Consider the following 22345-nt stretch of genomic DNA (forward strand, 5'->3'; position numbering starts at 1 on the left):
GGATCAGATAAGCAAGTGCTTGCAAAACTCTGTGTGTAATCAAGAAAGTGACACAAAAGTCACATACTATGAAGTGTGTGTGTGTGTGTGTGTGCACGCGTATACAGTCATTTAAAGTCCTCAAGGGCTGATGACAAAGTGACCCGTAGGTTGCTAAAGTATATTAAGATGTGCTGATAAGTCTGTGCATGTGTGTTATTGTTTTACCTGGAGCTGAGCTGGCAGAGGGACTGGAGGGAAGTGGAGGTCATGTAGCTGAGAGCAGCGTTGTAGCACAGCAGCAGGAAGGTCAGCACCTCAAATCTAAACAAAATAGACACACTTAAAATAGCACATCTTTCTTCCAACTCCATCACAACATGATGTACAAACCAAAACCTTAAACATTATACAGCTAAACTTTACAGACACAGTTATGCTTCCTACCATACTAAAAGAGACCGAAAAATTTAGCTTTAAGCTGAAAAAAAAAAATAAAAAAAAATAAATAAAAAATCATGTATTTTTAATAATCTAGCCAGTCAGTCTGAAACAGAATCAGGAAACATTGGTGAAAAAGGTTGCGGACATTCAAAGCAGACCACCACGACCTTCAGAGTTGGGCTGCAGTGCGGCCTCATTACCTTAATTTAATAAACCTTAACAGCGATCTAACAACTTCAAATGCAACAAAGCTATGACAACTGCCACAGGCCATCACTGAAGCAAACACACCATGCATCAAATAATTGGCCATGGCAGCAGCTAAACCCACCATCACCACACGAGTCTGATTTTGAGAATAAGAATAACTGAAACTAGACAAACTTTAACCTACCACATTTACTGTGGTTGTTAAAGTAATTTTTACAGTTAAACACTCAGGTCAAAATTCCTGAGGGTTTTGTGTTCAAACTTATCAGCACATAACTGCATTAAAACAGCAGCTGAACTGAAAGTATTACAAGCTCCTTGTCTTCTAGCTTCATGGACTGGCAGAAAACATGCAGGAATACTACTAGTTAAAATTTAGGAAGCTGTGTTTGTAAGATATCTGGATTTTTCTCAGTGAAAGTGAAACACTTTCCAACAATTTACTCTCATTTTCTCTCTTGCAAAATATCAACCCAAGCCTCAAGAAATTCAGAGGAGAATCTCTTATCAGTTTGGAAATGTGCGTTGCTACAAATTTATCATCAACATACATGTTGCACAGTTCAGTTCTAAAGCAACAAGACAATTTGTACAAAAGCTCATAAATCATAAATAAGTCAATAGTCCTGTAAATGTATAAACCTTTTCTCTTAACACATTTGGCAAGTAAACTCGTCAATGCCTCTTTGTCACTTTGTACATCCTCCTTCATGTGTGTTTCTACTTTGGTGGTTAGCTTGCATTTGCTGCCAAATCTAAGGCAGCAGACTGAAAGCCTGCTGCCAGGAAAGTCCATTTCGAAAAGCTCTTCCCTGCTGACACACCACCACCGGCCCTGAAGACTTGAAACAAGTGGGCCCATCGAGCCTCTTACCGGTTCTGTGCCGTGAAGGTCTCCCTCTGCAGGTGTGGCCCGCTGTATACCACCCTGCTCAGCCCATGATTGGCTAGAGCCCCCTCTGTAAGGGCCATGGAGCCGATGGCGGAAGGCTAGAGTTGAGAGTAGAGTACATTTAACATTTCTGCAAAAGCAAATTAGAGGATTTGTTTGCCATTGTGCGTGTTTCTCACCTCATGGTACACTGAGGGTTTGGAGAGGGAAGGGACGGTAAAAGACAACACTCTACTTTGTCCATCTTTATCAACTATTTCCTGTGAAAGAAAAAGACAGGAAGACAAAAAAATGTTTCTGTGGGTGAGGAAAAAAAAAAGAAAAGCTTTTTATTTTCCTGCATGTGCCCTAAAACTCTGAAGAGTGTGTGCTTATCTCTTCATACACACTCATCTGGTATGTTTAGGCATTTGTGTTTGAACCTCAGGGTCTGCACTTTCCCTCTCAATCTGTTGGGATGTGTGTGTATGTGTGTGTGTGTGTGTGTGTGTGTGTATATATGTGTGTTTGCTTATTTGTGTGAATCGTGTGGGAAAACAAACGCACAAACCCTGGGGTTTTGGTGTCCCCTGTGTGCACATTAATGTCAAACAGCTTAATGGGAGCCAGTATGTTGAGTGACAGATGACCTATTCTGCTATTCAGAGAGGAAGTTAGGGGACACTGCACTTTGCTGATAGATAGAACATCCAGAGCTAAAATGGATGAAAATAGGATTCAACACACTTCAATAATTACCAGCACTGGCATCTCTCTGTGGGAAGCTTAAGGGCGTTTGCAAGAAGCAACCCATCCATATTGTATATTAGCAGAATCATGGTGTTTCATTTCCCCTATTTCTAACCCATGTTTCCTGTCACTCTCCATGCACAGCTGTCTAACAAATAAGCTGTCAAATAAATTAACTCTTCAAAACACATGATGCCGATCCCAGAAATAGTCATGCGGTTAAGTACCCTGCTTCTGGAACTGTATGACTGCACCTACTTTCTATAGATCAGATGGATTTCCTTACTTTGCACTTATCACAGTGGAAACATTTTCTTGTTAATAAAAAGAGCAGCTCTCCTCTAATGATAATAAATAAAGACTCAGCTGTAACCTAAAAATGTGGTACGGAAAATTTAAACACAAACACACACACGCACGACCACAAACTGCCACCTTCACCTTCATCCTCTCCCTTACCAGATTGTATATGCCCAGTAGCAGGGCCTCGATGCAGCCGGAGGTGTGGGGGTCTCTGGCTGCGCTGACAGACAGGAGGCTCCACAGGAGCTCTGGCAGGAACTGTAGCGTGAAACGCTGCAGCTGCGGCTCACCGCTCCGGTAAAACTCAAACAATTGGTGACACACTGGCTCCAGCAACTGGCAAGGACAGACAACCCAAAATGCATGCACACATGGTTACATCACATCAGTCCACAAAAACCAACAGACAACTGCTACTGCAACTGTAATAAATTTCACAATTTGCATTGTGGTTCCTCAATGTCAGGAAGGGAAACAAAGTGTGTTGGACAGTAAGACAGATCCTTAAACCAGGAGTGTGATAATCAGATAATCAAGATAATCAGGAGTGTGTCAGAATATAACAGTGACGGGAAAAAGGTTGCACTGGAGACATGGCAAAATATTCTAGGTGTTGGTCAAAGGTTGTCTGGTCAGTTTACAATCTTTAATGTTTACATAAACAGAAGTATTACATTCCGTGTACATACATCACTGTAGTTCTCTCGGATGACCTTGTAGAGTGCGGGGACCAGGGCACCTTTGTCTTTCAGTGAGGCGGCGTAGGTGGACACGGCACTGTCAGGGAGGGTCTGAAACATGCACGAGCAGTTGAAGTTTGATACACTAAGTCTTACCAGTATTCTAAAAATAACACACAGCATGACAATTTGATTTAGTCTAAATGTGATCTTTTCAAACTTAACACTTATTGCCCATTTATTCACATGAATTCCAAGATACACAGATAGCATTTTAAGGCAATAAATCTACCATATATTATGACTGCTGGTGAAAGACACAAATAACATCAGTGAGAGTGAGCAATTTAGCAAAACATTATATGCACCAATGACAGCATTTGAGGCTTGCAGAGACAGAGCGTGTTAACATCAAAGAAGCTGTTAGTCACATTGATCTGGTTGCATTTAGGGGCCATCTTCACTAAGAAGGGATGACAGATCGGTCATCATACGTTAACACTGGAAAATTTCATCTTCTCCTTCATTATTACGCCTCACCAAGCCTGGGCCGTGGTAGCTGTCATGTATCAGTGGGTGCTTGTGTTTGAGTGGGAGCCTACAATTTTCTGGGTAGAAACACTTCAGAGAGTGTTTGTTTATGTGTTTGGAAGACATTCTGCCAATGATAAGCACCACAGATCATCCTGCATACTGATCGTGGGTACATGCTTTTTAATATCGCTTTTTTGCACACATGCGCAAACACACACGTGCACACACATGCACGCACACACAGTAAAGCAGTACCTTAAATTCTGACAGCCATTCCTCCACCACTCCTTGGTCCATAGCCAACATGTTCCCTCATCTGCAGTGGAGTCACCTCTACCTAAGAGAGAGAGAGAGAGAGAGAGAAAAAAAAAAAAAATACAGTCGGCGTAATTATTGACACACAGAAAATATATAGTGCAATTTCTCTCTCTCTCTCTCTCACACGCACGCACGCACGCACGCACGCACAAAGCAATTACAGTTTGAACGAGGCTCCTTCCATGCTTGCTGGCCTTCCATTCTTTGGTATCCTGATAAAAATATTCTATAACAAATGGCAAACAATGCCACAGCAGTGGCAAAAAGTGAATGTACATGCTCCAGGCATCAATTCAATACTCGAAAAAAGCATAAGTCTCTCCTTCTCATCGCTCTTCTCCTGTTTCCCCCCTCATTCCTCTCTAGACACACACCTCTACAGCAAGTACCTAACCTATTCTAAACTCAGGCTGGCAAATCGAAAATCACCCACACAGAGAATTCTGGCTGGCTTCACCGGGGGGAGAAAGAATAAAAAAAATAAATAAATAAATAAATTAAAAAAAAAAAATATGTGGCCTAGCAGAATTTAGATGCTCGCTGAACAGGCTGAACAGTCTTTAAAACAGAGACAAACAGAAAAATAGGCTCTTGACTTCTTTAGCTTATATTTACTTATCGTGAAATGAACGCTCTTATTCCTCCAACCCAGTTTGTTATTTTTGATGTCCCTTCCTAGCCATCCCCGCACTTAACACTGTCGGCATTCTGAGAGAAAGAGCAACAGAAACAGAAAAATTTGGGTTCAGTTCTTGTCAAGATTGCGGGATTATATATGAGATTTATTACCAGGCCTGTGTGCATGTGTGTTTAACCAAATATGAAATTCATATTTTTGCAGTTACAAAACTGTCGAAAATGGGGATGCCACCGGTACCTACATGATGATTGAAAGAGTACAATCTGGTGAAGAGATTAGATCATTCCACCTTCTTTATTGTTACATTTTTTCTGTCAAAACCCTAAATGGACTAAGTAAAAATACTTTTCTTTGTTAACTTAGATCAACATGAATGTGAATTATTAATAATCAAACATGTAATACTACTAGCCATTATTAGGATTTATCTTTGGGGGACTATAAATGTCTCTACAAATCATCATAGCAATGCATCCAATAATTGTTGAGATATTTCAGTTTTTGCCCAAGGTAGTGATCATCCAACCGACCACTACTGCCATTCCTAAGGCCACTAGCGTAGACAAATATATTCACTGGTTCCAGCTTCTCAAATGTAATGATTTTCTGCTTTTCTCTTGTTTCATATTATTGTAAACTGCTGGGTTGGGATTGTTAGATGTATCAAGCAAACTGTATACATCAACTTGGGCTCTGATAAATTGTTGTGGCCATCTTTCAAACAGATAATCAATTATAAATAAATAAGAAAGGATCCAAAGATTGACTGATAATTAAATGAATCTGTAGCTTCAGTCTTAGTCTTCCTATGTAGTGAGGTCAACTTAACCATCTCTGCATTGTGCCTGACACCACGAAAAGGGCTAAGAGAGACTGAGCAGAAACCTACAGTATTTCTTTCTGCTGAGGACGAGGACACCGTCTCTTTGCATGTCTGATGAATTATCTGTTTTCCACCAGCAGCCCATTTTCACTGCGGGGTATGTCGTGTCTGTGCTCTATCGTGTCTGTACTCAGAAACGGCAAGGCTAAATTGGCTGCTGAATGCAGAAACAAATCCATGTTTGGTATGTCTGGTAACAGAGGTTTAGAAAAAGAGAGAGAGAGACATAGAGGTCCTTCTATGTGCCCACTTGTCATGCAGATGCATGTGCTCAGATTTGGGCGGAAGATGGCTTAATTCCACCTTTTAAAAAACTCTTCAACTTCAAGGTGAAATAACACACGCGCACGCACTCGCATGAAAATATATCTGGAACCAGTGAATATTTTTTGCTACGCTATCGGCCTTAGGAATGGCAATGTTGGTCTGTCAGATGATAAGGGAGTTGACCACAAAATATATCTACTTATGTAGTCATAATCCATGTGTGTGTGTATTAAAAAATTAATAATTATAATTAAATTATGTTTCTAGTTTATTTTTATCTTCCTTTTCCCTGCTTTGCTTCCTCTGTCCTCTGTCCCTCATCCTCCTACACAACATAATTTTTCTCTCTCCATCTTCCCTGCCTCTTAATCTGTCTTTCACACATCCAAATGCTTTATTTTTTTATGATTCTGGTGCTTGGTCCCTCCATGGCAGCCAGGTGTCTATTTTTGGACCGTACCAATGACAGGAATGACAAGGGCGGGAGGGGAGCCACTGACTCATGAAATGGGGAAGGATTATAAAGCAGAACAGCCTCCATTTAGAGAAATTATTCCTTTGTGGCAGTCTGTTGTTCTGTTGTTTCATGCTGGTGAAGACAACAAGGAGGACAGCGATATCAAAAGCCAGCACGTGCATTTTAACGTCAGGCTCACTAACTAAAAAAAATAAAGGCTATGATTATAGTGTGGATGAATCAGTCTTATAACTCCTACAGAGTTATTTTTAACCCGTCTACTCTGTCCACTCTGGCGTCTGGGGCATGTTATTTGTATCATCTGCATCATCAGGATGCAGAAAAAGATACCTGGAGCCCAAAATCGGCAGTCGTCTGTCATGCAGCCTACCTTAGTGATATATCTACCTCCTACCTCTGCAGCAAGCATGGAAGAAAACTGCAGCCACACAAACGCAGCAGCAGAGGGTTGACACTTGGGTACAAAGTTACTGTAAATCTGTAAATTGACGTGGAAGTTTAAATAATTTAAGTAGATACGCATAATGAGTGCAAAAAATTACGAAGAATAAAAAGTGCTCAGTAATTTACATTTTGACAAAATATAGGATAATAACAAGACAACCTTTTATGCTGTCACTGACTAAATATGAGCATCTGTCATGGTGGTTACTGAGTTAAAAAAAAGGACCCAAACCAACTTAATAGCACATCTATTGCCCTCACCATGCATTGTACCATTAAGTTATTTTCACCATTATGTATGTACTCATCAAACTGAAAATCTTGTTCTAATAATGTAATTAGTGAAGTAATATGGTATACTGTGTAGGCCTGCAACTAATGGTTATTTACATCACATTATTTACTGTGGAGTTGACCCACCCTTTAGAGCAGTGGGTCCCTGTTTGCTTGTCTTGTACACAAGCACCAGGGTGCATTTGCATGCACATGTGGGTGACGCAATACATGTTTCTGCCAATGGTTTCACACTGTCCCACTGATTGACAGGTGGTGGTTAACAAGCCAACAAACACAGCAAAGTGCAAAAAATGGCAGTGATGAAGACTGCCAGCAAACAAGCATGGATGTAAAAAAGAAAAAAAAACAAACAAACAAACAAACAAAAAACAAAACAGAACAGTTTTGCATGTCTTATGAGGAAGGAAATGCATTCAACACATTTGTAAGACCTCAATTATACACACACAATGGGCTTTGGTGAGTAATGGTGACTGTAAACAGAACATTTGTTTTTTGTTGTAATCTGAAGATTATTTTCTTAAATAATGCAGCAAATTGTCACACTGGAGAAGCTGGAACCACCAAACATCTGACATTTTGAAATCAAATTTCCAAAACATAGCAAACTAGTTGATACATTTTCTGTTGAATGAACAGCTTTTTGAGAGTTAATTTTAGCCAAGATGAACACACTAAATATCTATAGTTGAGGGTACTCAACCGTGAAAATTGAGATGATTCAATCTGAAACAGCAATCAAACCACTAGAGAAAATGGTACAAACAGCAAATAATTCCCCGTCTCAATGATTTCCTGGCTCTATTTACACACTACAGACAGACACAAGCAACTGGTGGAGCAAAATAGAAAACTAATTGCTCAAAAACTAATTGGGAGTACACAATAGAGCGTATAAAGTCATTAGGCCAATGTTTGTCTTCCGTCTTAGTCGGGTTAACTGGTTAGCCATCTCTATGTAATTATCGACTCACATATCATGACAGAAATCAATATAAGCCAGAGAGAGCACACTTGTACAAACGATGCAGCAACTGATGAGCTTCCTCTGTGCAGCTCAACCACACTGACCAGCACACACACACGCGCATGAATTACCCAATGTTAAGGATAAGCGGCGGAGCCTTGACAGGCACAAGTAACAAACCAGTGACGTGACGAACAAGTAGATGATAAATGCAGGAGAAGCACAGGTAGGCAGCATAGGAGGATGAAAATAGCAGAGATCAATGGCTAAATGAATAGAGGCTGAGGTAAATTGGTGTATAGAGAGATGAGGGATAAAAGGTATGTATGACAACCCAAGGGATGGAAAACTCAAGAGGAGTGACACTATAGGGTGGATAAAAGAGGAGAGTTCATTAGGTTTCAATATGCACTGCCCCTGGCAACCTCACAGGCTCTGAGACACAGACAAGATAAGCAAAGATCCTGAAATGTCTAAGTTCTGATGGAACCAACTACTTGCCAAGGAGTGACGAAAGATGTGTGTGTCATGCATTGCACAAGTGTGCGTGTGTGCAAGAGTTTGTATTCAATGTCTGGTTTGGCAAAACCTGTTCCTGTGAGCTTGCTACAGTTGACAGCTTGTTCCTTTTGAATTTACACCCACGCCTCTGTCTTAAACGCTCACTCCAACACATACAGGTCTCCTCTGAGTTTACATTCCCACACTTGCTGTAAGTGTGCCTGCATGTCCTGACAGAGTTGCCACAAAAGACCTGAGGGAAACACACAATAAATCACCAATGCTTTCACGTGGATTATTACAAAAACCGAAGGCAGTCAGCATCAGCAGCACACAGAGTGTCCTCCGGTGCTCAGTGGTAAAGTGAGAACATACCTGTCTGGGAAAGCTGGCAAAGAGAGAATCGAAGCGAGTTAGAGTGAGAATGAATTAGGGGGGCAACCACACACCCACGCTGCTGATTACCTCATTTCCTATTACACGCACGCTTTGGAACCTCCTTTTTTCAGGAAGTGAGTGGGCCAATAACAATGGAGGCTTGAATGGAGGGAAGAAAGAAAGCAGAGAGAAAGATGACGTGGGTGGTTTTGAGAGCTTCAGAGCTGCCCCAGCTGCTTTTTCCTGTGGTACAGGGTGCAAATCAGACAAACTACTGGTTAGGCTGATTACTAAACCCTCAAGGAATGAAAGCTATACAGAGATGAGAAGTTGTAAAATACATCAAATAAGCTCAAATGAATCTAAACTAGCTCATCTATCCTCCACTGACTCAACTTTTGTACAGACACACCCAAACCAATAATAACTGTTAAACCATGCTAACCAATTTCAGAACCAGGAACTACAGAAATATGCCTCCAACCCGAACCTCCAAACTAGGCCAGTTGCCCACTGTCAACAAGCTCAACCGGTGAGTGTACCCTTGTTTCATCTCTAGTGGTAGAAAAAGCCATTAAGGAACTATTTTGAGGAGCTGTGGGGTGTCCAAGTAAAAGGTGGAGGCAGGGTTATATAACTATGGTCATAAAAGGGCAGAGCCTCTAACAAGCCCAGAGCTCACAGCTTGACCTTACCTCTGGTTCAACGGCACACTGTTTGTCCATTCCTAGGACTTCAGCATTTTGTTTGCCATCTCTCTTCGGTTTATATCAAATCTTTTTCACGCCGTTTGTCGGTGTCTTCTTTATTTGCACTAGCTTTGCTTGTGGTTATCCCTGTTGCATAATCGCCTCCCACCTTGCTCTCCACTCAGGTCTTCTTCAATAGTAGGTTGCTCATAGCTTGTAGGGAGGCAGGGGGAGGTTCTGCTCCTCTACTTCTGTTTTTTTTCTCATTCGCAAACTCACATATATAGCAGAGGACTTCCTGTAGCTAAGCATACATGACAACAGAGTGTGGTTTGTCTTTGTGTTTTTTGCTGCTGAGGGAGACATATAGAGAGATCTGACAGGGAGGAATCCTCTTATAGCAGCGTATGCTCTCCTCTCCGTTGCCTCTAAGCCAGTGATGCATCTTCATCCCTCCTCTCGTGCCTCCAACTCCCTGTCTTCCTGCAGCATTTGGCCTGAAGAGACACTGAATAACATCACTGATGATCAATTTTAAAACTTTTTCATCCCTCCCTTTTCTCTCCACTTATCTCTATTGTGGTGGTAAACCGCTTTTCTTGTCACAGTTAGATAGCTCTCTCATAATTTATCAATGTTCAGCCCCAGAATTTTCCATTAAAATATCACTTTTGGTGCAAATATTTAGGTTTCTTTTTAGATTTTTCATAGGTCTATTGGCTACTGGCATCTGTACCTAAAAAAAATGTACTTTTGGCTGGATAAATTACCATCTCTGTTTCAACTATACTGTGCTTGTGTATGCAGGTGCTGATTTAAAGGAGCAGGGACTGAAACAGTTTTCACTGCTCAAATTGCTCATGAAACTGCAGGCACGGGTGACTCTAGCTGTGATGCTGGATGACAGCAGAGCCAGTGCGATCTTCCCGCTCCATGACCTGCCGGGCTTCACTGTCAAAAAGCATTTAGAGATCGGAGACACTAGCAGCCACGGATGCCACACATTAACAAGCCTGTGCATAGTTTTTACGCGCGCACTCACACACATCCACACCCTAATGACACCACTTGAGCAGGGCAGGATGACTCGCCCAACAAACCCATCTCTGCCTAAAGGGAATACCTCTCCCTTATGACAAAGGCACACACAGATACAGATGTATTTAAAGCAAGGGACAACCTGAATCGAGCCACAAATAGTATCTTATTTAAACAATGACTGGCACACCACCAGAAGCACACTCTTCGTGAAGGACACAGAGTGTAAAACAAACATTTTTCAAGTTCTTACAGTATGTACAGTAGTGAAGGCGTTCATTTCAAACAGCAGGACTGCCATGGGGCTCTGCGGCAAAGCTTCACACTATTCCCCCTCATGCAGGAAACCCCTCAACTGGCTGAGTGGTGCGGAGGAAAGCTGCATCACATGATAGTATTTAGAAAAATCCTAACAGCGCATTATCTAAAATACCAGTCTGCAGTGGCTGCCAAACTGACTGACACACACATGCGCGCGCACACAGAGAGCAAGAGATAGAGAAAGACGGAGAGGAATTTCACCTGAGGAATCTTTACAAGTCTCAGAACAAAGTCCTGACACACAGAGCTCGTAAACAGGATGAAGTCAGATACAAAGTCTGTATCTATGACGGATATGACTGAGAGTCTACTACAGTAGCAAAATGGTTGCTAAGAAAAACCCGTTGACATGTTGGAGAGCTTTTCTCATCTCGACTGCTGTTTTATTTCAATTTATCTAGCCGATATAACCAGTTACTATACTAACTAACCAGCTAGTTTACCACACTGACAACTGGTAACAGATCTTGCGTTCAAACAACGTGGATTTCTGTCTCAACGCACTGGCAGCTCAATGGCAAACATTAGCTCTCGCTGACATCCTGGGTATTTCCAGTGTATTTGTTAACCAGTATCAGACAGAGAGTGTAAAGTAATCATCCGCCGTCACACTCTCTGTCTCGGCTTGCTGAATGACTTCGAGCTGTCACTACGGTTGCTCGCAGATTAGCTGGTTAGCTAGCTCGGCTAAGGCGCGACACCAAGTAAACTGGGGAAGTTATTGTTTACTTACTGGCATGCTATCTGTCAATTTCCTGGTATCGCTGTCCTCTGAGGTTCCGACAAGACAAGTAAATGGTTATGACTTCGCTACTCTTTAAATCTCCTCAATAATTCAACAAAATCGGCCCCTTCCATCTTCATTACTTTCTCCACTCAGACTACCTTGAGACGAGACGGACGCGGTCTCCCCTCGGTGACAGAGTGTCTGAGCCAATGAGGAAGCTGTATATAATCTAACCGCCGCGCCCCCCAAATGCAGCAACCAATCAATTTAGACTCCAGGCTGCATGTTAATTATTTCCAAGATCAAGGTAGGTTGTCGCTGTCAGTCATTGCTCTTTGACAGAAGAGTGATCTGCCATAAATAAATCATTTATTAATTCATAGTTGGAATGTGATAGCATTGTAAGAATATATATATATACTTCAGCATATAAATAGAAGTTGAATGATGTTTAGTCATTAGTAATTTGCCTTTGATTCATTTGAGGAAAATACAGTACATTCACATTTTAATTATGAACATAATCAATTAAATACAATTTTAACAATTTTGTTGCACTAACATTGAATCTAGGACATAGTTAATATAGGTTGCCTGTATTAAACATATACAACGTTTTTTTAAACAAATTTTTATTAACCTGTTATATTTACTAAACCTTATAATGAGACTAACTCATTAGTGGTTTTACCCACCACATCCTGCACACTTCATTCCAAATAAACCTGTAAAGATTAAGGTCAAAGCAGTAAAACTGTCCATCTCAGATAAATAATGCATAACCACTTGAAAATGACCTCTGCAACAATGGGTTCACCAAAATTAATTATCAAGATGGCATCTGGCCATGTGTTTGTTTGCTTTCACATTAATAGAAGTTAGAAAGCTGCAGTTTAATTAATAAACGCAATGGGGCTTTTGTGGATAATAAGCAGCAAATCTAATCTGTGTGAATATTACAATAGCCAATGGGCACAAATAGTCACAACAAGCCTCAAGTTGAGTTCCCATTGCTACTATAGGGGACTATCCTGTCCTGTCTTGTTCTCTTTGGTATTATAGAAAAAAAAATGTACTATCCAGTGCAGTTCATAACCTGAATACTCCTGCATTTAGAACAATCTTTCCACAAGGCAAAAATTTGTGCAAAAAACCTAAGTGTCTAATGAGGTACAAAATTCTAAAAAATAGTGATACATTCATTATGTGGATACCCGATTCTGGGGTCCTAGGATTTAGGGAATCTTGATCCATGAAGTGCAATTTCTGAGAGACAAACTACATCTAAGGAATATGAATCAAAGAGCAACTGTTACAAAATAAAGTGAGTCTGCAATGCCCCCTAACGTTAGCTGGTAAAATTACACATATCAAGGAAAATTAAATTCTTTACGCAGACAAATTAACAGTATTTTAAGTGTGAGAGCAAGTCTGTGCCATATTCATTACAGTTTTAAGAAAACATATAAAAGGCGAATATGAGTCCTCAAGTCTTCATTTCCTTGTAACAAACATGAAACGAGCAGCTGCAAAGGCCTGCAAAGCAGTGTGTTGTGGTACCTTTCAATACATGCGTGACTTTCTATGTCTGTGTCTGTGTCTCATCATCTGTTCTGTCATATTTCTAACAATCCTGATGTTGTAGCAGATGCCAAGATATGAATGCAGATTTCTGATAATGACATTTGGCAGCCTTGTGCGTGTTCACAAGCTGACTGTCACTGGGTTTGTGACTGGCATGTTTATCCAGAAAAAGAGCAAGACAGCTGGCAAAATTTTTGTTCAATCTGAGCTGTAACCGTAGCCCTGCAGTGTAAGTGTCAAATAGTGTATAATCCTTGTAAAGATAATAAACACTTAAGATGTAATTTGTGGATTCAAATAAAGCATTTAAAATGTACATAAACTACAAATAAGCCCCTGCAATCTGTGCAGCCTCAGTGAGGACTTCTCCAGCTCGTTGTCTATATCCCAACGACAAGTCCTTCGCCCTCTTCACTTCCCTTATGTTCACCTCCAGGTTCTCATTCAGTCTTCCTTGCTCCTGGTAAGATGGTGCTGCCCCCTTCACTTGCTCAGCAATTTGATCCCTGCTACGGAGCAGCCAACCGAACAGCTCTTGAAGTGTGGTTCCCCTTGAGATGGTGGCTCTGGCGCTCTCAGAAGTGCCCCTCAGGTCATCCTGAGCCAACTTCAGACGTGGAGGCAGCAGTTCCTCCTCATGTTCACCCTCTAACCCCACAGGAATCACACTGAGGGAGAAGTCATAGCCCTTCATCTTAAGGGACACCCTGTATGTGGCTTCTGGAGTAGCAGAGAGATATGGAGATAAACACAGGAAACAAAAACAGAAAATTGAGGCATGGTAACCTGCTATCACATTGCCTGCACTGACAGCTAGTGTGGGAACTTTGCTCAGCGGTTTGAGCTCAGAGTGTGTCACTCACGGTGGTCCTCTCTGATCTTCCCCACGCATTCAGCAAAAGCCAGGGTATCGCCGCGGGCACAGCCGCAGCTCTGTCGCAGGCTCCTGACGTGTCGGACCATGGCCTCATAGTGCTCCTGCTGTTCGTTGAAGGTCTCGGCCACGTCAGAAAACCTCTGGTCCAACTCTGGAACGCCCACCCGTCTCATCTCCAGCCTGCCAGTCCGCGTCACGGCCTGTGCTTCAGGGCAGAAAAGAAAAACAAATCAAATACACAAGACACACAAAAAAGAACACATGTAGTACTTACAGATTCATCCACAATTTTATGCATCGGAGGTCTATAGGTTAGAGAGACAGACATAAACATTTAGAGAGATGATGTACCACTGCGTGCTGGTGGGATCTGCCTGGCTGATCCAGCTTCATTCAGGTCAGGTGGTCTGGGCTGCAGGAGAGGCTGCCTCTGAAATAGCAGAATAGTTGTTTTTTTTTATGCATAATCTCGCTTTTACTCACACTTATCAAAAACAGACATTAAGCACTAATTATACACTTGTGTTCACCTTGAACCATGTTATTACTTTGCCATAAATTCAGTGCACTGAAATATGCTGACTTCGTGGAGTCCGATGTATCTCTTCATTTTGTGTTTGTGACAAAACAAAATCATTATGGTTATATATGTGATTTATATTTTAGTCTTCTTTTTTCTTCTTCTTATTGTTATTAGTAACAGCAGTTTATAAGGATTTTTCTATGACATATGTATAGCATGATCCAAATACATCAAAGGTTTATAATGGGTGGCCACGCCGTCCTTACATGAAAGTAGGTTAGCAGAAATGGGTTAACCCTGCAATTTTTACTGACGCAAATCAATGATCGAGTTTCTCGTCTGAACTCGATGGAAGCCACTGTATAATCCGAACAACATTTACACAAAAGTCAATACAGCGTAATCACATACCTCGTTCCCGGAGCTTTCACTTGAGAAGCAGCAGCAGCAGAGACAACGCAGCATTTTCTGCATCTCTGGGGTCTTGTCAATTTGTTTTCAGGTCAGTTGCTTCTGACAGTACGCATTTGTAGTCCGCATTCCGCGTGACGTCAGCGTCATGCGATTTCTGAAAAAAATTTTTCTTCCTGGTCGTGTTGCTGAGGTTGCCGTGCAGGTATGAGCGCGACAGGTAGGTGCGTCCTACAGGTGCGTGACCCGCAGCAAGGTAAGCAAAGGGCTGCTGTCGCCAATGGCCGTATATATACCTTGACTGTAAATAATAATGAAATATGAAATCTGCCATCCAAGGGACGAAAACTACTTATTTTAAAGAATAAATCTGCTCCTCAACCCTGCAGGTTAGGGTTTTGTTTTTGTTTTTTTTCACGTCTGTCGCTAGAGGGTGAACGCGAGTTTATCCAACCATAACCGAACCGTAGAAGAAGAGGGTAACCGCTACCCAAGCCACAGAGCTGAGCGGTAGCTCAAAAATACCCTACGCTAACCGTTTTTATTACTATTTGAATACATGACAGCCAGTTCATCTGCATGGTTTTCTCTCTACTAATTTTCCAGGTAAAGCTGTTGTCAAACTGGCGGCTTTTTAAGTCATAAAAAAAGAAAAAAAAAACAGGCTGCTCTTGACCAATAAGCCAACTGTCAACAAAGAGACCGCAGTTGCACACTGCCGGCAGTGGTGCTCAGAGTGTCGTACCTCAACTGAACTGGGCAGACGTTGGCCAGGCTGACATGACGGGGATAGCCTCTCCAGAGAAGGCGTCCAGCTCCAAGAAGAAGGGCGAGAGGAAGTGTGCCACCAAAGAGGAGTACAGACAGCTGTCCAGCATCATGGGAGTCATGAACAATCTGAGGAAACAGGTCTGTGTATGTGAGAAGACACTGGGGACATGAGTGTGTGTCTCTACCAGGACCTTTCAGTTGGTATATGAGTGTGTGAAAACGTATGTCCCAGCCTGTCTTAACTCTTGACAAATGTGTTTGTGTGTTTTCTTCAGGGTACCCTTTGTGATGTGACCCTGGTGGTTCAGGGGAAGCACTTTCCTGCGCACAGAGTAGTGCTGGCAGCTGCAAGCCACTTCTTCAGCCTCATGTTCACTAGTAAGTGTGCACACACACAAACACGTAATCATGGACGGACCCACGTATAGTGGCCCTGATTTCAAATAGTTGTATATCACGTTAGGGGAGGTCACAGAGACATGTTGGGGAAATGCTCAGAAATAATCGGTTTTGGTTTAAAGCAACTAAATTCGTACTGTTGTAGACCAAAGGCTGATTTACAACCAAAGAAAATAAAAACCAACCATAACCGAGGACAACGGGTCCTCTGTACACATTATGACCATTTTAGCTACAGACACAAAAGCAAAATGCCAATATTATCAATTTTGTGAACGGAAATCATGATATTTATTATTGATATTATTGTTAAGAATAGCAAGAAAAATATTTTCATGCTGCCATGTGTTGTTGTATGCTTCTATTTTCTCTTATTCCTCGCCTCCAGCCAGAATGATGGAGTCGATGTCCCATGAGGTGGAGCTCAGGAGTGCTGAGCCCGAGATCATTGAGCTGTTGATTGAATTTATCTACACAGCTCGGTAAGAATTTTGGCTTAAAGTCGAGCACAAGGCAAATTAAATAAAGGAAGGATAATTATGAGAATTACAGTTTAAAAATGGTATAAACGACTCTGGCCTGATGCTGTGAGGATCAGGCCAGAGGCCACCGAGAGACATGTTTCTTCTTTTTTCTGTGTTTTTGTCTTCTTATGCCAAATAAACTGTTTGTAATATTTTTGTGCCAGGATCTCAGTGAACAGCAGTAATGTCCAGTCGTTGCTGGATGCAGCCAACCAGTACCAGATTGAGCCTGTTAAGAAGATGTGTGTGGAGTTCCTCAAAGGACAGATTGATGCAACAAACTGCCTGGGTAAGAACATTAATACCAATTTAATTTACCAAGGTTAAATCTTATTTCTCTTGTTTTTACACTGCAATTTGCTGAGCCCTTTGATCCTTCATTTACTGAATCACCATCATCAATTATTAAATAAGAAGCGGACTAAGGGCCAATACGTTCTAGCTGAGTGAGTTAAACATGTACTAGTGCCTGTTTACATTTAATGCCCATGTAAGAACATGGTTTGTAAAATCAAGAGCTTTTTTTAAAATTTAAATATTGAAAAAAAAAATTATTTAAATTACTTTTCCAATATAACTTTTTGGTGTTAGGTCTACCTATCGTGTAACTCAGTAGAGTAGAACACTGATTCTTGTTCTGTCCTCCTGCAGGTATTTCAGCCCTTGCAGACTGTATGGACTGTCCGGAGCTGAAGGCAGCAGCAGAGGACTTCTTCCAGCTCCACTTCACTGAAGTCTACAAACTGGATGAGTTCCTGCAGCTGGATGTTACACAGCTCACGCATCTCCTACACCAGGACAAACTCACTGTCCGTGCTGAGGCCCAGGTACACATGTAGACATTCTTTGACTATATGGTCCATTTAGTTTGTGCTATAATTTAGTAGAAATCTACCTGAATCACCATTATACCTGAGCAGAAGAGAAGTATCACAAAATAAGTCCCTCGCAGTTTTTTGTGAAGTAATATGTTATACTATAGTTAGTATATATAAGAAGCAATGTATTTAAAAAGTGTTGTTATAAATACCTCTTTCTACAACTTGAATCATCAAATGAATGGGAATCATTACGTCCGGTGAAAGCTGAGTGATCGCTTTGGCTAAAAAAAAAAAAAAAAGAAAAAAAATCCCCCATAACATTTGTTGACACATGTTCTGTTGTTGCATTTGTTCTCAAAGATTTATGACGCAGCAGTGCGCTGGCTGAAGTACGATGTGTGTAACAGACAGCAGTACATGGTGGAGGTGCTGGGGTGTGTTCGCTTCCCCTTGGTCTCCAAAACCTTCCTGTCTAAGACAGTGCAGGCTGAGCCCCTCATCCAGGACAACCCACAGTGCCTCAAGATGGTCATCAGTGAGTAGAAGTGTATTGTATTCATGTGAAGGCACACAAGAACATTGGTGTAATGAGGGAATGGTTGACATTGTCTGCTATTTTAATAATTGTTATATTACTCTGGATCTTAGCTAAACAATCTGCATCATACTCTTTTATAGTAGTAAAAGGTTAAATATTCATTATTATTAAGGGTAAAATTCAAGGTTTTAGCAGGGCTCTTGCAGATGTATAATATATGAGCAACCGCCACGGAAATTCTGGTGTAAACTCACCCAAGTTCCCAACCCTGAATTAAGGTATCTATTTATGTAAATTTTAACTACATTATCTCATTATGTAGATAATTCAGTTTCATGAGAGCAAGTTGATGTTAAAATTACATCAGTGCTAAAGCATACTTGGTTGGACATGAGGACACCCCACGCACACACGCACACACGCACACACACACACACACACACACACACACACACACACACACAAAACAAAAATAAAACATCCTGTGTTTTTTGTCCCAGGTGGGATGCGCTACCACTTGCTGTCCCTGGAGGATCGGGAGGACCTGGGGGAGAGTAGCCGACCGAGACGGAAGAAGCACGACTACCGTATCGCTCTGTTTGGAGGCTCCCAGCCACAGTCCTGCCGTTACTTCAACCCCAAGGTACCAGGCTGCACATGCCATAAAACAGATTTCACCCACAGAAGCAATCACGCAAGTCAAGAACTGTAAAATGAAATATGGATTTGTACTCTTGATCAGTATTAGAGGACAAGCTCAAATCAAGAGGTTTTGAGTACAATTTTTCACAATTTCTGGAATAGATGATGCACAAACATTGTAGAATATTTTAGTATAGTTAAGTCTATTTTATGTTAGCCAGCAGTTAAGTGTCAGTCTGGCTTTCAATGAAGGACTCCAGCTGGACAGACATCCGCTGCCCCTTTGAGAAGCGCAGGGACGCCACAGCCATCTTCTGGGACAACGTGGTCTACATCCTGGGCGGCTCGCAACTGTTCCCCATCAAGCGCATGGACTGCTACAATGTCCTGAAGGATAGCTGGTACTCCAAGCTGGGGCCACCCACACCACGCGACAGTCTGGCTGCCTGCGCCGCCCAGGGCAAGATCTATACATCCGGAGGGTCAGAAGTGGGTGAGCACAGGGAGGTGGGAGAGAGGGACATGGGACCTGAGAATTGGGAGTTGGATGTGGTTTATATTTTCATTGGGAAAATATAAAAATATATATCATTTTCAAGACATGACTTACGTGCCTTTTTTGTTTATAAAAGTCGGGGAAATTATGTTGATGATCCTTCATGGGAGAAATACCACCCACTTTTGCAAACATCTAATCACAGTGTTATGTACTGTACATGTGTCCACAGGTAGCTCAGCCTTGGACCTTTTCGAATGCTATGACACAAGGACGGAGTCGTGGCAGGTGAAAACCAGCATGCTGATGGCGCGCTGCAGCCACGGCTCAGTGGAGGCCAACGGGCTCATCTACGTCTGCGGAGGAACAGTGGGCAACAATGTGTCTGGCAGGGTCCTCAACAACTGTGAGGTGTATGACCCCAACACACAACAGTGAGTCACACAAACACGCAGCTCTGTACGACCTAAGGAATGATGCACAATATGTCCGTACAGCTCACAATCCTGAGACTTTTTTTTTTTTTTTTACATGCAGTGTGTATGGGTATAATAAAAGGATATCGAGGGAAAGAAAAAAGGAATACAAGGGAAAGACTGTAACATTATGGATCTGTACTCTGCCTTATTATTTACACCAAAGTGTTTATACACATTGATTTTGTTTAGTTAAAATCATTTATCTCCTAAACTGTCCATGAAATAATGGCAATAATGTTTTTAATGTAACTAATTGGTTTTGATAGGCTTTCACAAAACCAACAGCTCATAGAAATTTCTCCAGCAGGGAGATTTTTGCCAATATAAAGTACCAAACTGGAGATACGATGTCACTATCTGACAATAATGATATGCACATATACGCAAAGTGGTTAAATCAAGTATCCTGTCCTTAGATGGAGGGAGCTGTGTGGGATGAGAGAGGCCAGGAAGAACCATGGGCTGGTGGTAGTCAACAACAGGATCTATGCTGTTGGAGGGCAGGGGGCACTAGGTAATAAAACTAGTATTACTATAACCACCACCGTGATGAAGAATGGGTGGTACTGTAATAGCACTATTGAACATAGTAGCTGTAGCACTTGGTACTAGCATCGGTGCACCAGTGGCATCTGTATGATACTGTTTTTCCTTGTGTGTTTTTTGTAGGTGGACTGGACTCGGTGGAGTACTACGACATTGCCAGCAATGAGTGGCGTGCTGCCTCGCCGATGCCGTGGCGAGGTGTGACGGTGAAGTGCGCGGCAGTCGGCGATGTCATCTATGTGCTGGCAGGGTTCCAAGGTGTTGGGCGGCTTGGGCATGTCCTGGAGTACCACACTGACACTGACAGGTGGGTGTATCAACTAAATATTACTAAAATAAAATAAGTTATATCACCATGAATAGACATTGCTTACGTCCTCGTCACTAATATGTAGGCAGTGGTGTGAAAACTTTAAAAATGATTAAACACACATAACTACTGTCTTGACATCTTTCCTGTTTTTTTGTTCAATACAAATTATTAGGATCCACTTTTGTGTCTCTTGCTGTTTTTGACTCACAAATTCATTATTTGGGGTGGTTATTTTAGCCAGTTATTCATTTCTATTAGATGTAATAGTGCCTATACCACCAGTATCCTTAATAGTAAAGACAAACTTTTGTATACACTTTTTGAGTTGTAGTTCTTCACAAAATAACGTTGAATTGCGTCACTTATAGGCAAACTGGGAATACGTAATAGCTTGTTTAAACCCTAAATCTAATTACCCCACCATTACTGAAGGTTTTGACCTTTATTGCTATATCATGCTGTGTCTAAATCAGTTTTCTTCTTTGATCAGGTGGGTAACATGCAGCAAGGTGCGAGCATTCCCCGTCACCAGCTGTCTGATCTGCGTGGTCGACACGTGTGGCGTCAACGAAGACGAAGACATGGACCTCATAGACTCTCAGTCACACGCTGCATCCACTGCTGCTCCGTCTGCCTCAACCTCATCATCTTCATAGGACGAGAGGAAGTTTTAGTGTATATTGAGTTGTGCCGATGACTGTTTTGGCTGCCACTGCATTAGGCCTCCAATAGAATGTGGAGCTGATTTACATGAGGCAAGACCTGGCGTTTCAGGAAGAGCCAGTCATGCTTAGACAGCTCATGCCAATGTGATGTTCATGTGCGTACTTAGTTATGTTCTTTAACAATGTCCAGTAGCCAAATGTCTCTTCAACTTTTATCTGTACCTGAAATGCAGGTCCTTATGTTAAAGTTCCAGTGGGACACTATCCACAAATTCATCTTTTAGCGGACAAGGAGACTTTTAATGAGAGAGGCTTGTCAGGTTGGATACCCGACTGGTTTAGAAAAAACTAAAAACCAGAAAGAGAGACTGACAAATACGGTCAGATAATGAGGATTTGAGTTCTTCTCCTTATTTTAAAGACATCCGTAATTTTGTGTTTGTAGCTTGTGAATTACGTACCATTACAGGGTGTAGATATAATGTATTTATGAACAGATAAATCTTGGTTGTGTTGTGTATGTATATATTTAATAACAGTGCTTCTATAATGCCCTGTAACTTAAAACTGCCTTACAGAGAATGAATGTACATTTTATTCTCAGCTGTATGTGGTTACATGTAGAATCTAGCTGAAAGTGATCATTTAAAAAACATATGTCTTGAGTTTGTCTTATATTTTTTTAATATAGAAAGATGAGTAAACAATTCAAGAGCACCGAATTAGTATTAAGGCATCTGCGATAAAATGAAAATAAATTTCATATGTTGGTCATTAACATGACATTAGCTGCCATACAAATTTATGGTCAACAATGATGAAATAAGATATCTCTTCATTTAGTTTAAATCTTCTGTTGACAAAAGTGAATAAAACTGTCATGTTGGAAACAATTGCATTAATTACAGTGGCATTACTGTGATAAAAGCGCTGATAAATCGGCTAAAATATGGCTAGTGAGCTTTGGAAAAACTAGCCCGCATACCGAGACATATGTCTTGACATCAAATGATTTGCGATGGTAACAGAAATGTGAA

The 22345-nt window shown here is 41.4% G+C and overlaps 3 protein-coding genes across 5 annotated transcripts in view; 1 reads left to right on the forward strand and 2 right to left on the reverse strand.

The window, feature by feature from the left end:
• Positions 1-11903, reverse strand: part of fam126a (family with sequence similarity 126 member A) — a 20024-nt gene extending 8121 nt beyond the window's left edge. For both annotated transcript variants that reach the window (XM_040121885.1, XM_040121884.1), the window contains exons 1-7: positions 11726-11903; positions 4027-4108; positions 3247-3348; positions 2714-2893; positions 1705-1785; positions 1508-1623; positions 208-303 (exon numbers count right to left, since the gene is read on the reverse strand). In XM_040121885.1, the coding sequence (XP_039977819.1) occupies positions 208-303; positions 1508-1623; positions 1705-1785; positions 2714-2893; positions 3247-3348; positions 4027-4077 (626 nt within the window). In that variant the 5' untranslated portion in view covers positions 4078-4108; positions 11726-11903. The remainder of the gene's footprint in view (positions 1-207; positions 304-1507; positions 1624-1704; positions 1786-2713; positions 2894-3246; positions 3349-4026; positions 4109-11725) is intronic.
• Positions 11904-12290: 387 nt separating this feature from the next.
• Positions 12291-15304, reverse strand: si:ch73-345f18.3. Its single transcript, XM_040121122.1, has 4 exons — positions 15115-15304; positions 14532-14610; positions 14167-14385; positions 12291-14023 (listed from the first exon to the last, which is right to left on the reverse strand). The coding sequence occupies exons 1-4, from the start codon at positions 15175-15177 to the stop codon at positions 13626-13628; spliced, it is 759 nt and encodes a 252-aa protein (XP_039977056.1). The 5' UTR covers positions 15178-15304; the 3' UTR covers positions 12291-13625.
• Positions 15305-15316: 12 nt separating this feature from the next.
• klhl7 (kelch-like family member 7) lies at positions 15317-21775 on the forward strand. 2 transcript variants are annotated; one of them, XM_040121121.1, is made up of 13 exons: positions 15317-15370; positions 15721-16023; positions 16161-16263; positions 16673-16766; positions 16973-17097; positions 17460-17635; positions 17990-18164; positions 18668-18810; positions 19062-19302; positions 19538-19739; positions 20201-20298; positions 20454-20637; positions 21134-21775. In XM_040121121.1, exons 2-13 carry the CDS (start codon positions 15895-15897, stop codon positions 21297-21299), a joined length of 1836 nt encoding a protein of 611 aa, XP_039977055.1. In that variant the 5' UTR covers positions 15317-15370; positions 15721-15894; the 3' UTR covers positions 21300-21775. The 2 variants fall into 2 exon arrangements, with proteins under 2 accessions (XP_039977055.1, XP_039977054.1); XM_040121120.1 differs by lacking the exon at positions 15317-15370 and adding an exon at positions 15425-15624.
• Positions 21776-22345: the final 570 nt, after the last annotated feature.

The sequence above is a fragment of the Xiphias gladius genome, chromosome 24 (genome assembly GCF_016859285.1).
Source record: "Xiphias gladius isolate SHS-SW01 ecotype Sanya breed wild chromosome 24, ASM1685928v1, whole genome shotgun sequence".
Taxonomy (NCBI): domain Eukaryota; kingdom Metazoa; phylum Chordata; class Actinopteri; order Istiophoriformes; family Xiphiidae; genus Xiphias; species Xiphias gladius.

What these genes read in the sequence shown, in the direction of transcription:
- klhl7 (XM_040121121.1), top strand. Translation starts at nt 15,895, where the DNA reads ATGACGGGGATAGCCTCTCCAGAGAAGGCGTCCAGCTCCAAGAAGAAG. An exon ending in CTGTCCGTGCTGAGGCCCAG is followed by an intron (nt 17,636 to 17,989) that starts GTACACATGTAG and finishes TTGTTCTCAAAG; the next exon opens with ATTTATGACGCAGCAGTGCG. An exon ending in ATCCGGAGGGTCAGAAGTGG is followed by an intron (nt 19,303 to 19,537) that starts GTGAGCACAGGG and finishes ATGTGTCCACAG; the next exon opens with GTAGCTCAGCCTTGGACCTT.
- si:ch73-345f18.3 (XM_040121122.1), bottom strand. Translation starts at nt 15,177, where the DNA reads ATGCAGAAAATGCTGCGTTGTCTCTGCTGCTGCTGCTTCTCAAGTGAA. An exon ending in GTGAAAGCTCCGGGAACGAG is followed by an intron (nt 14,611 to 15,114) that starts GTATGTGATTAC and finishes CTGCTATTTCAG; the next exon opens with AGGCAGCCTCTCCTGCAGCC. An exon ending in GAAGATCAGAGAGGACCACC is followed by an intron (nt 14,024 to 14,166) that starts GTGAGTGACACA and finishes CTGCTACTCCAG; the next exon opens with AAGCCACATACAGGGTGTCC.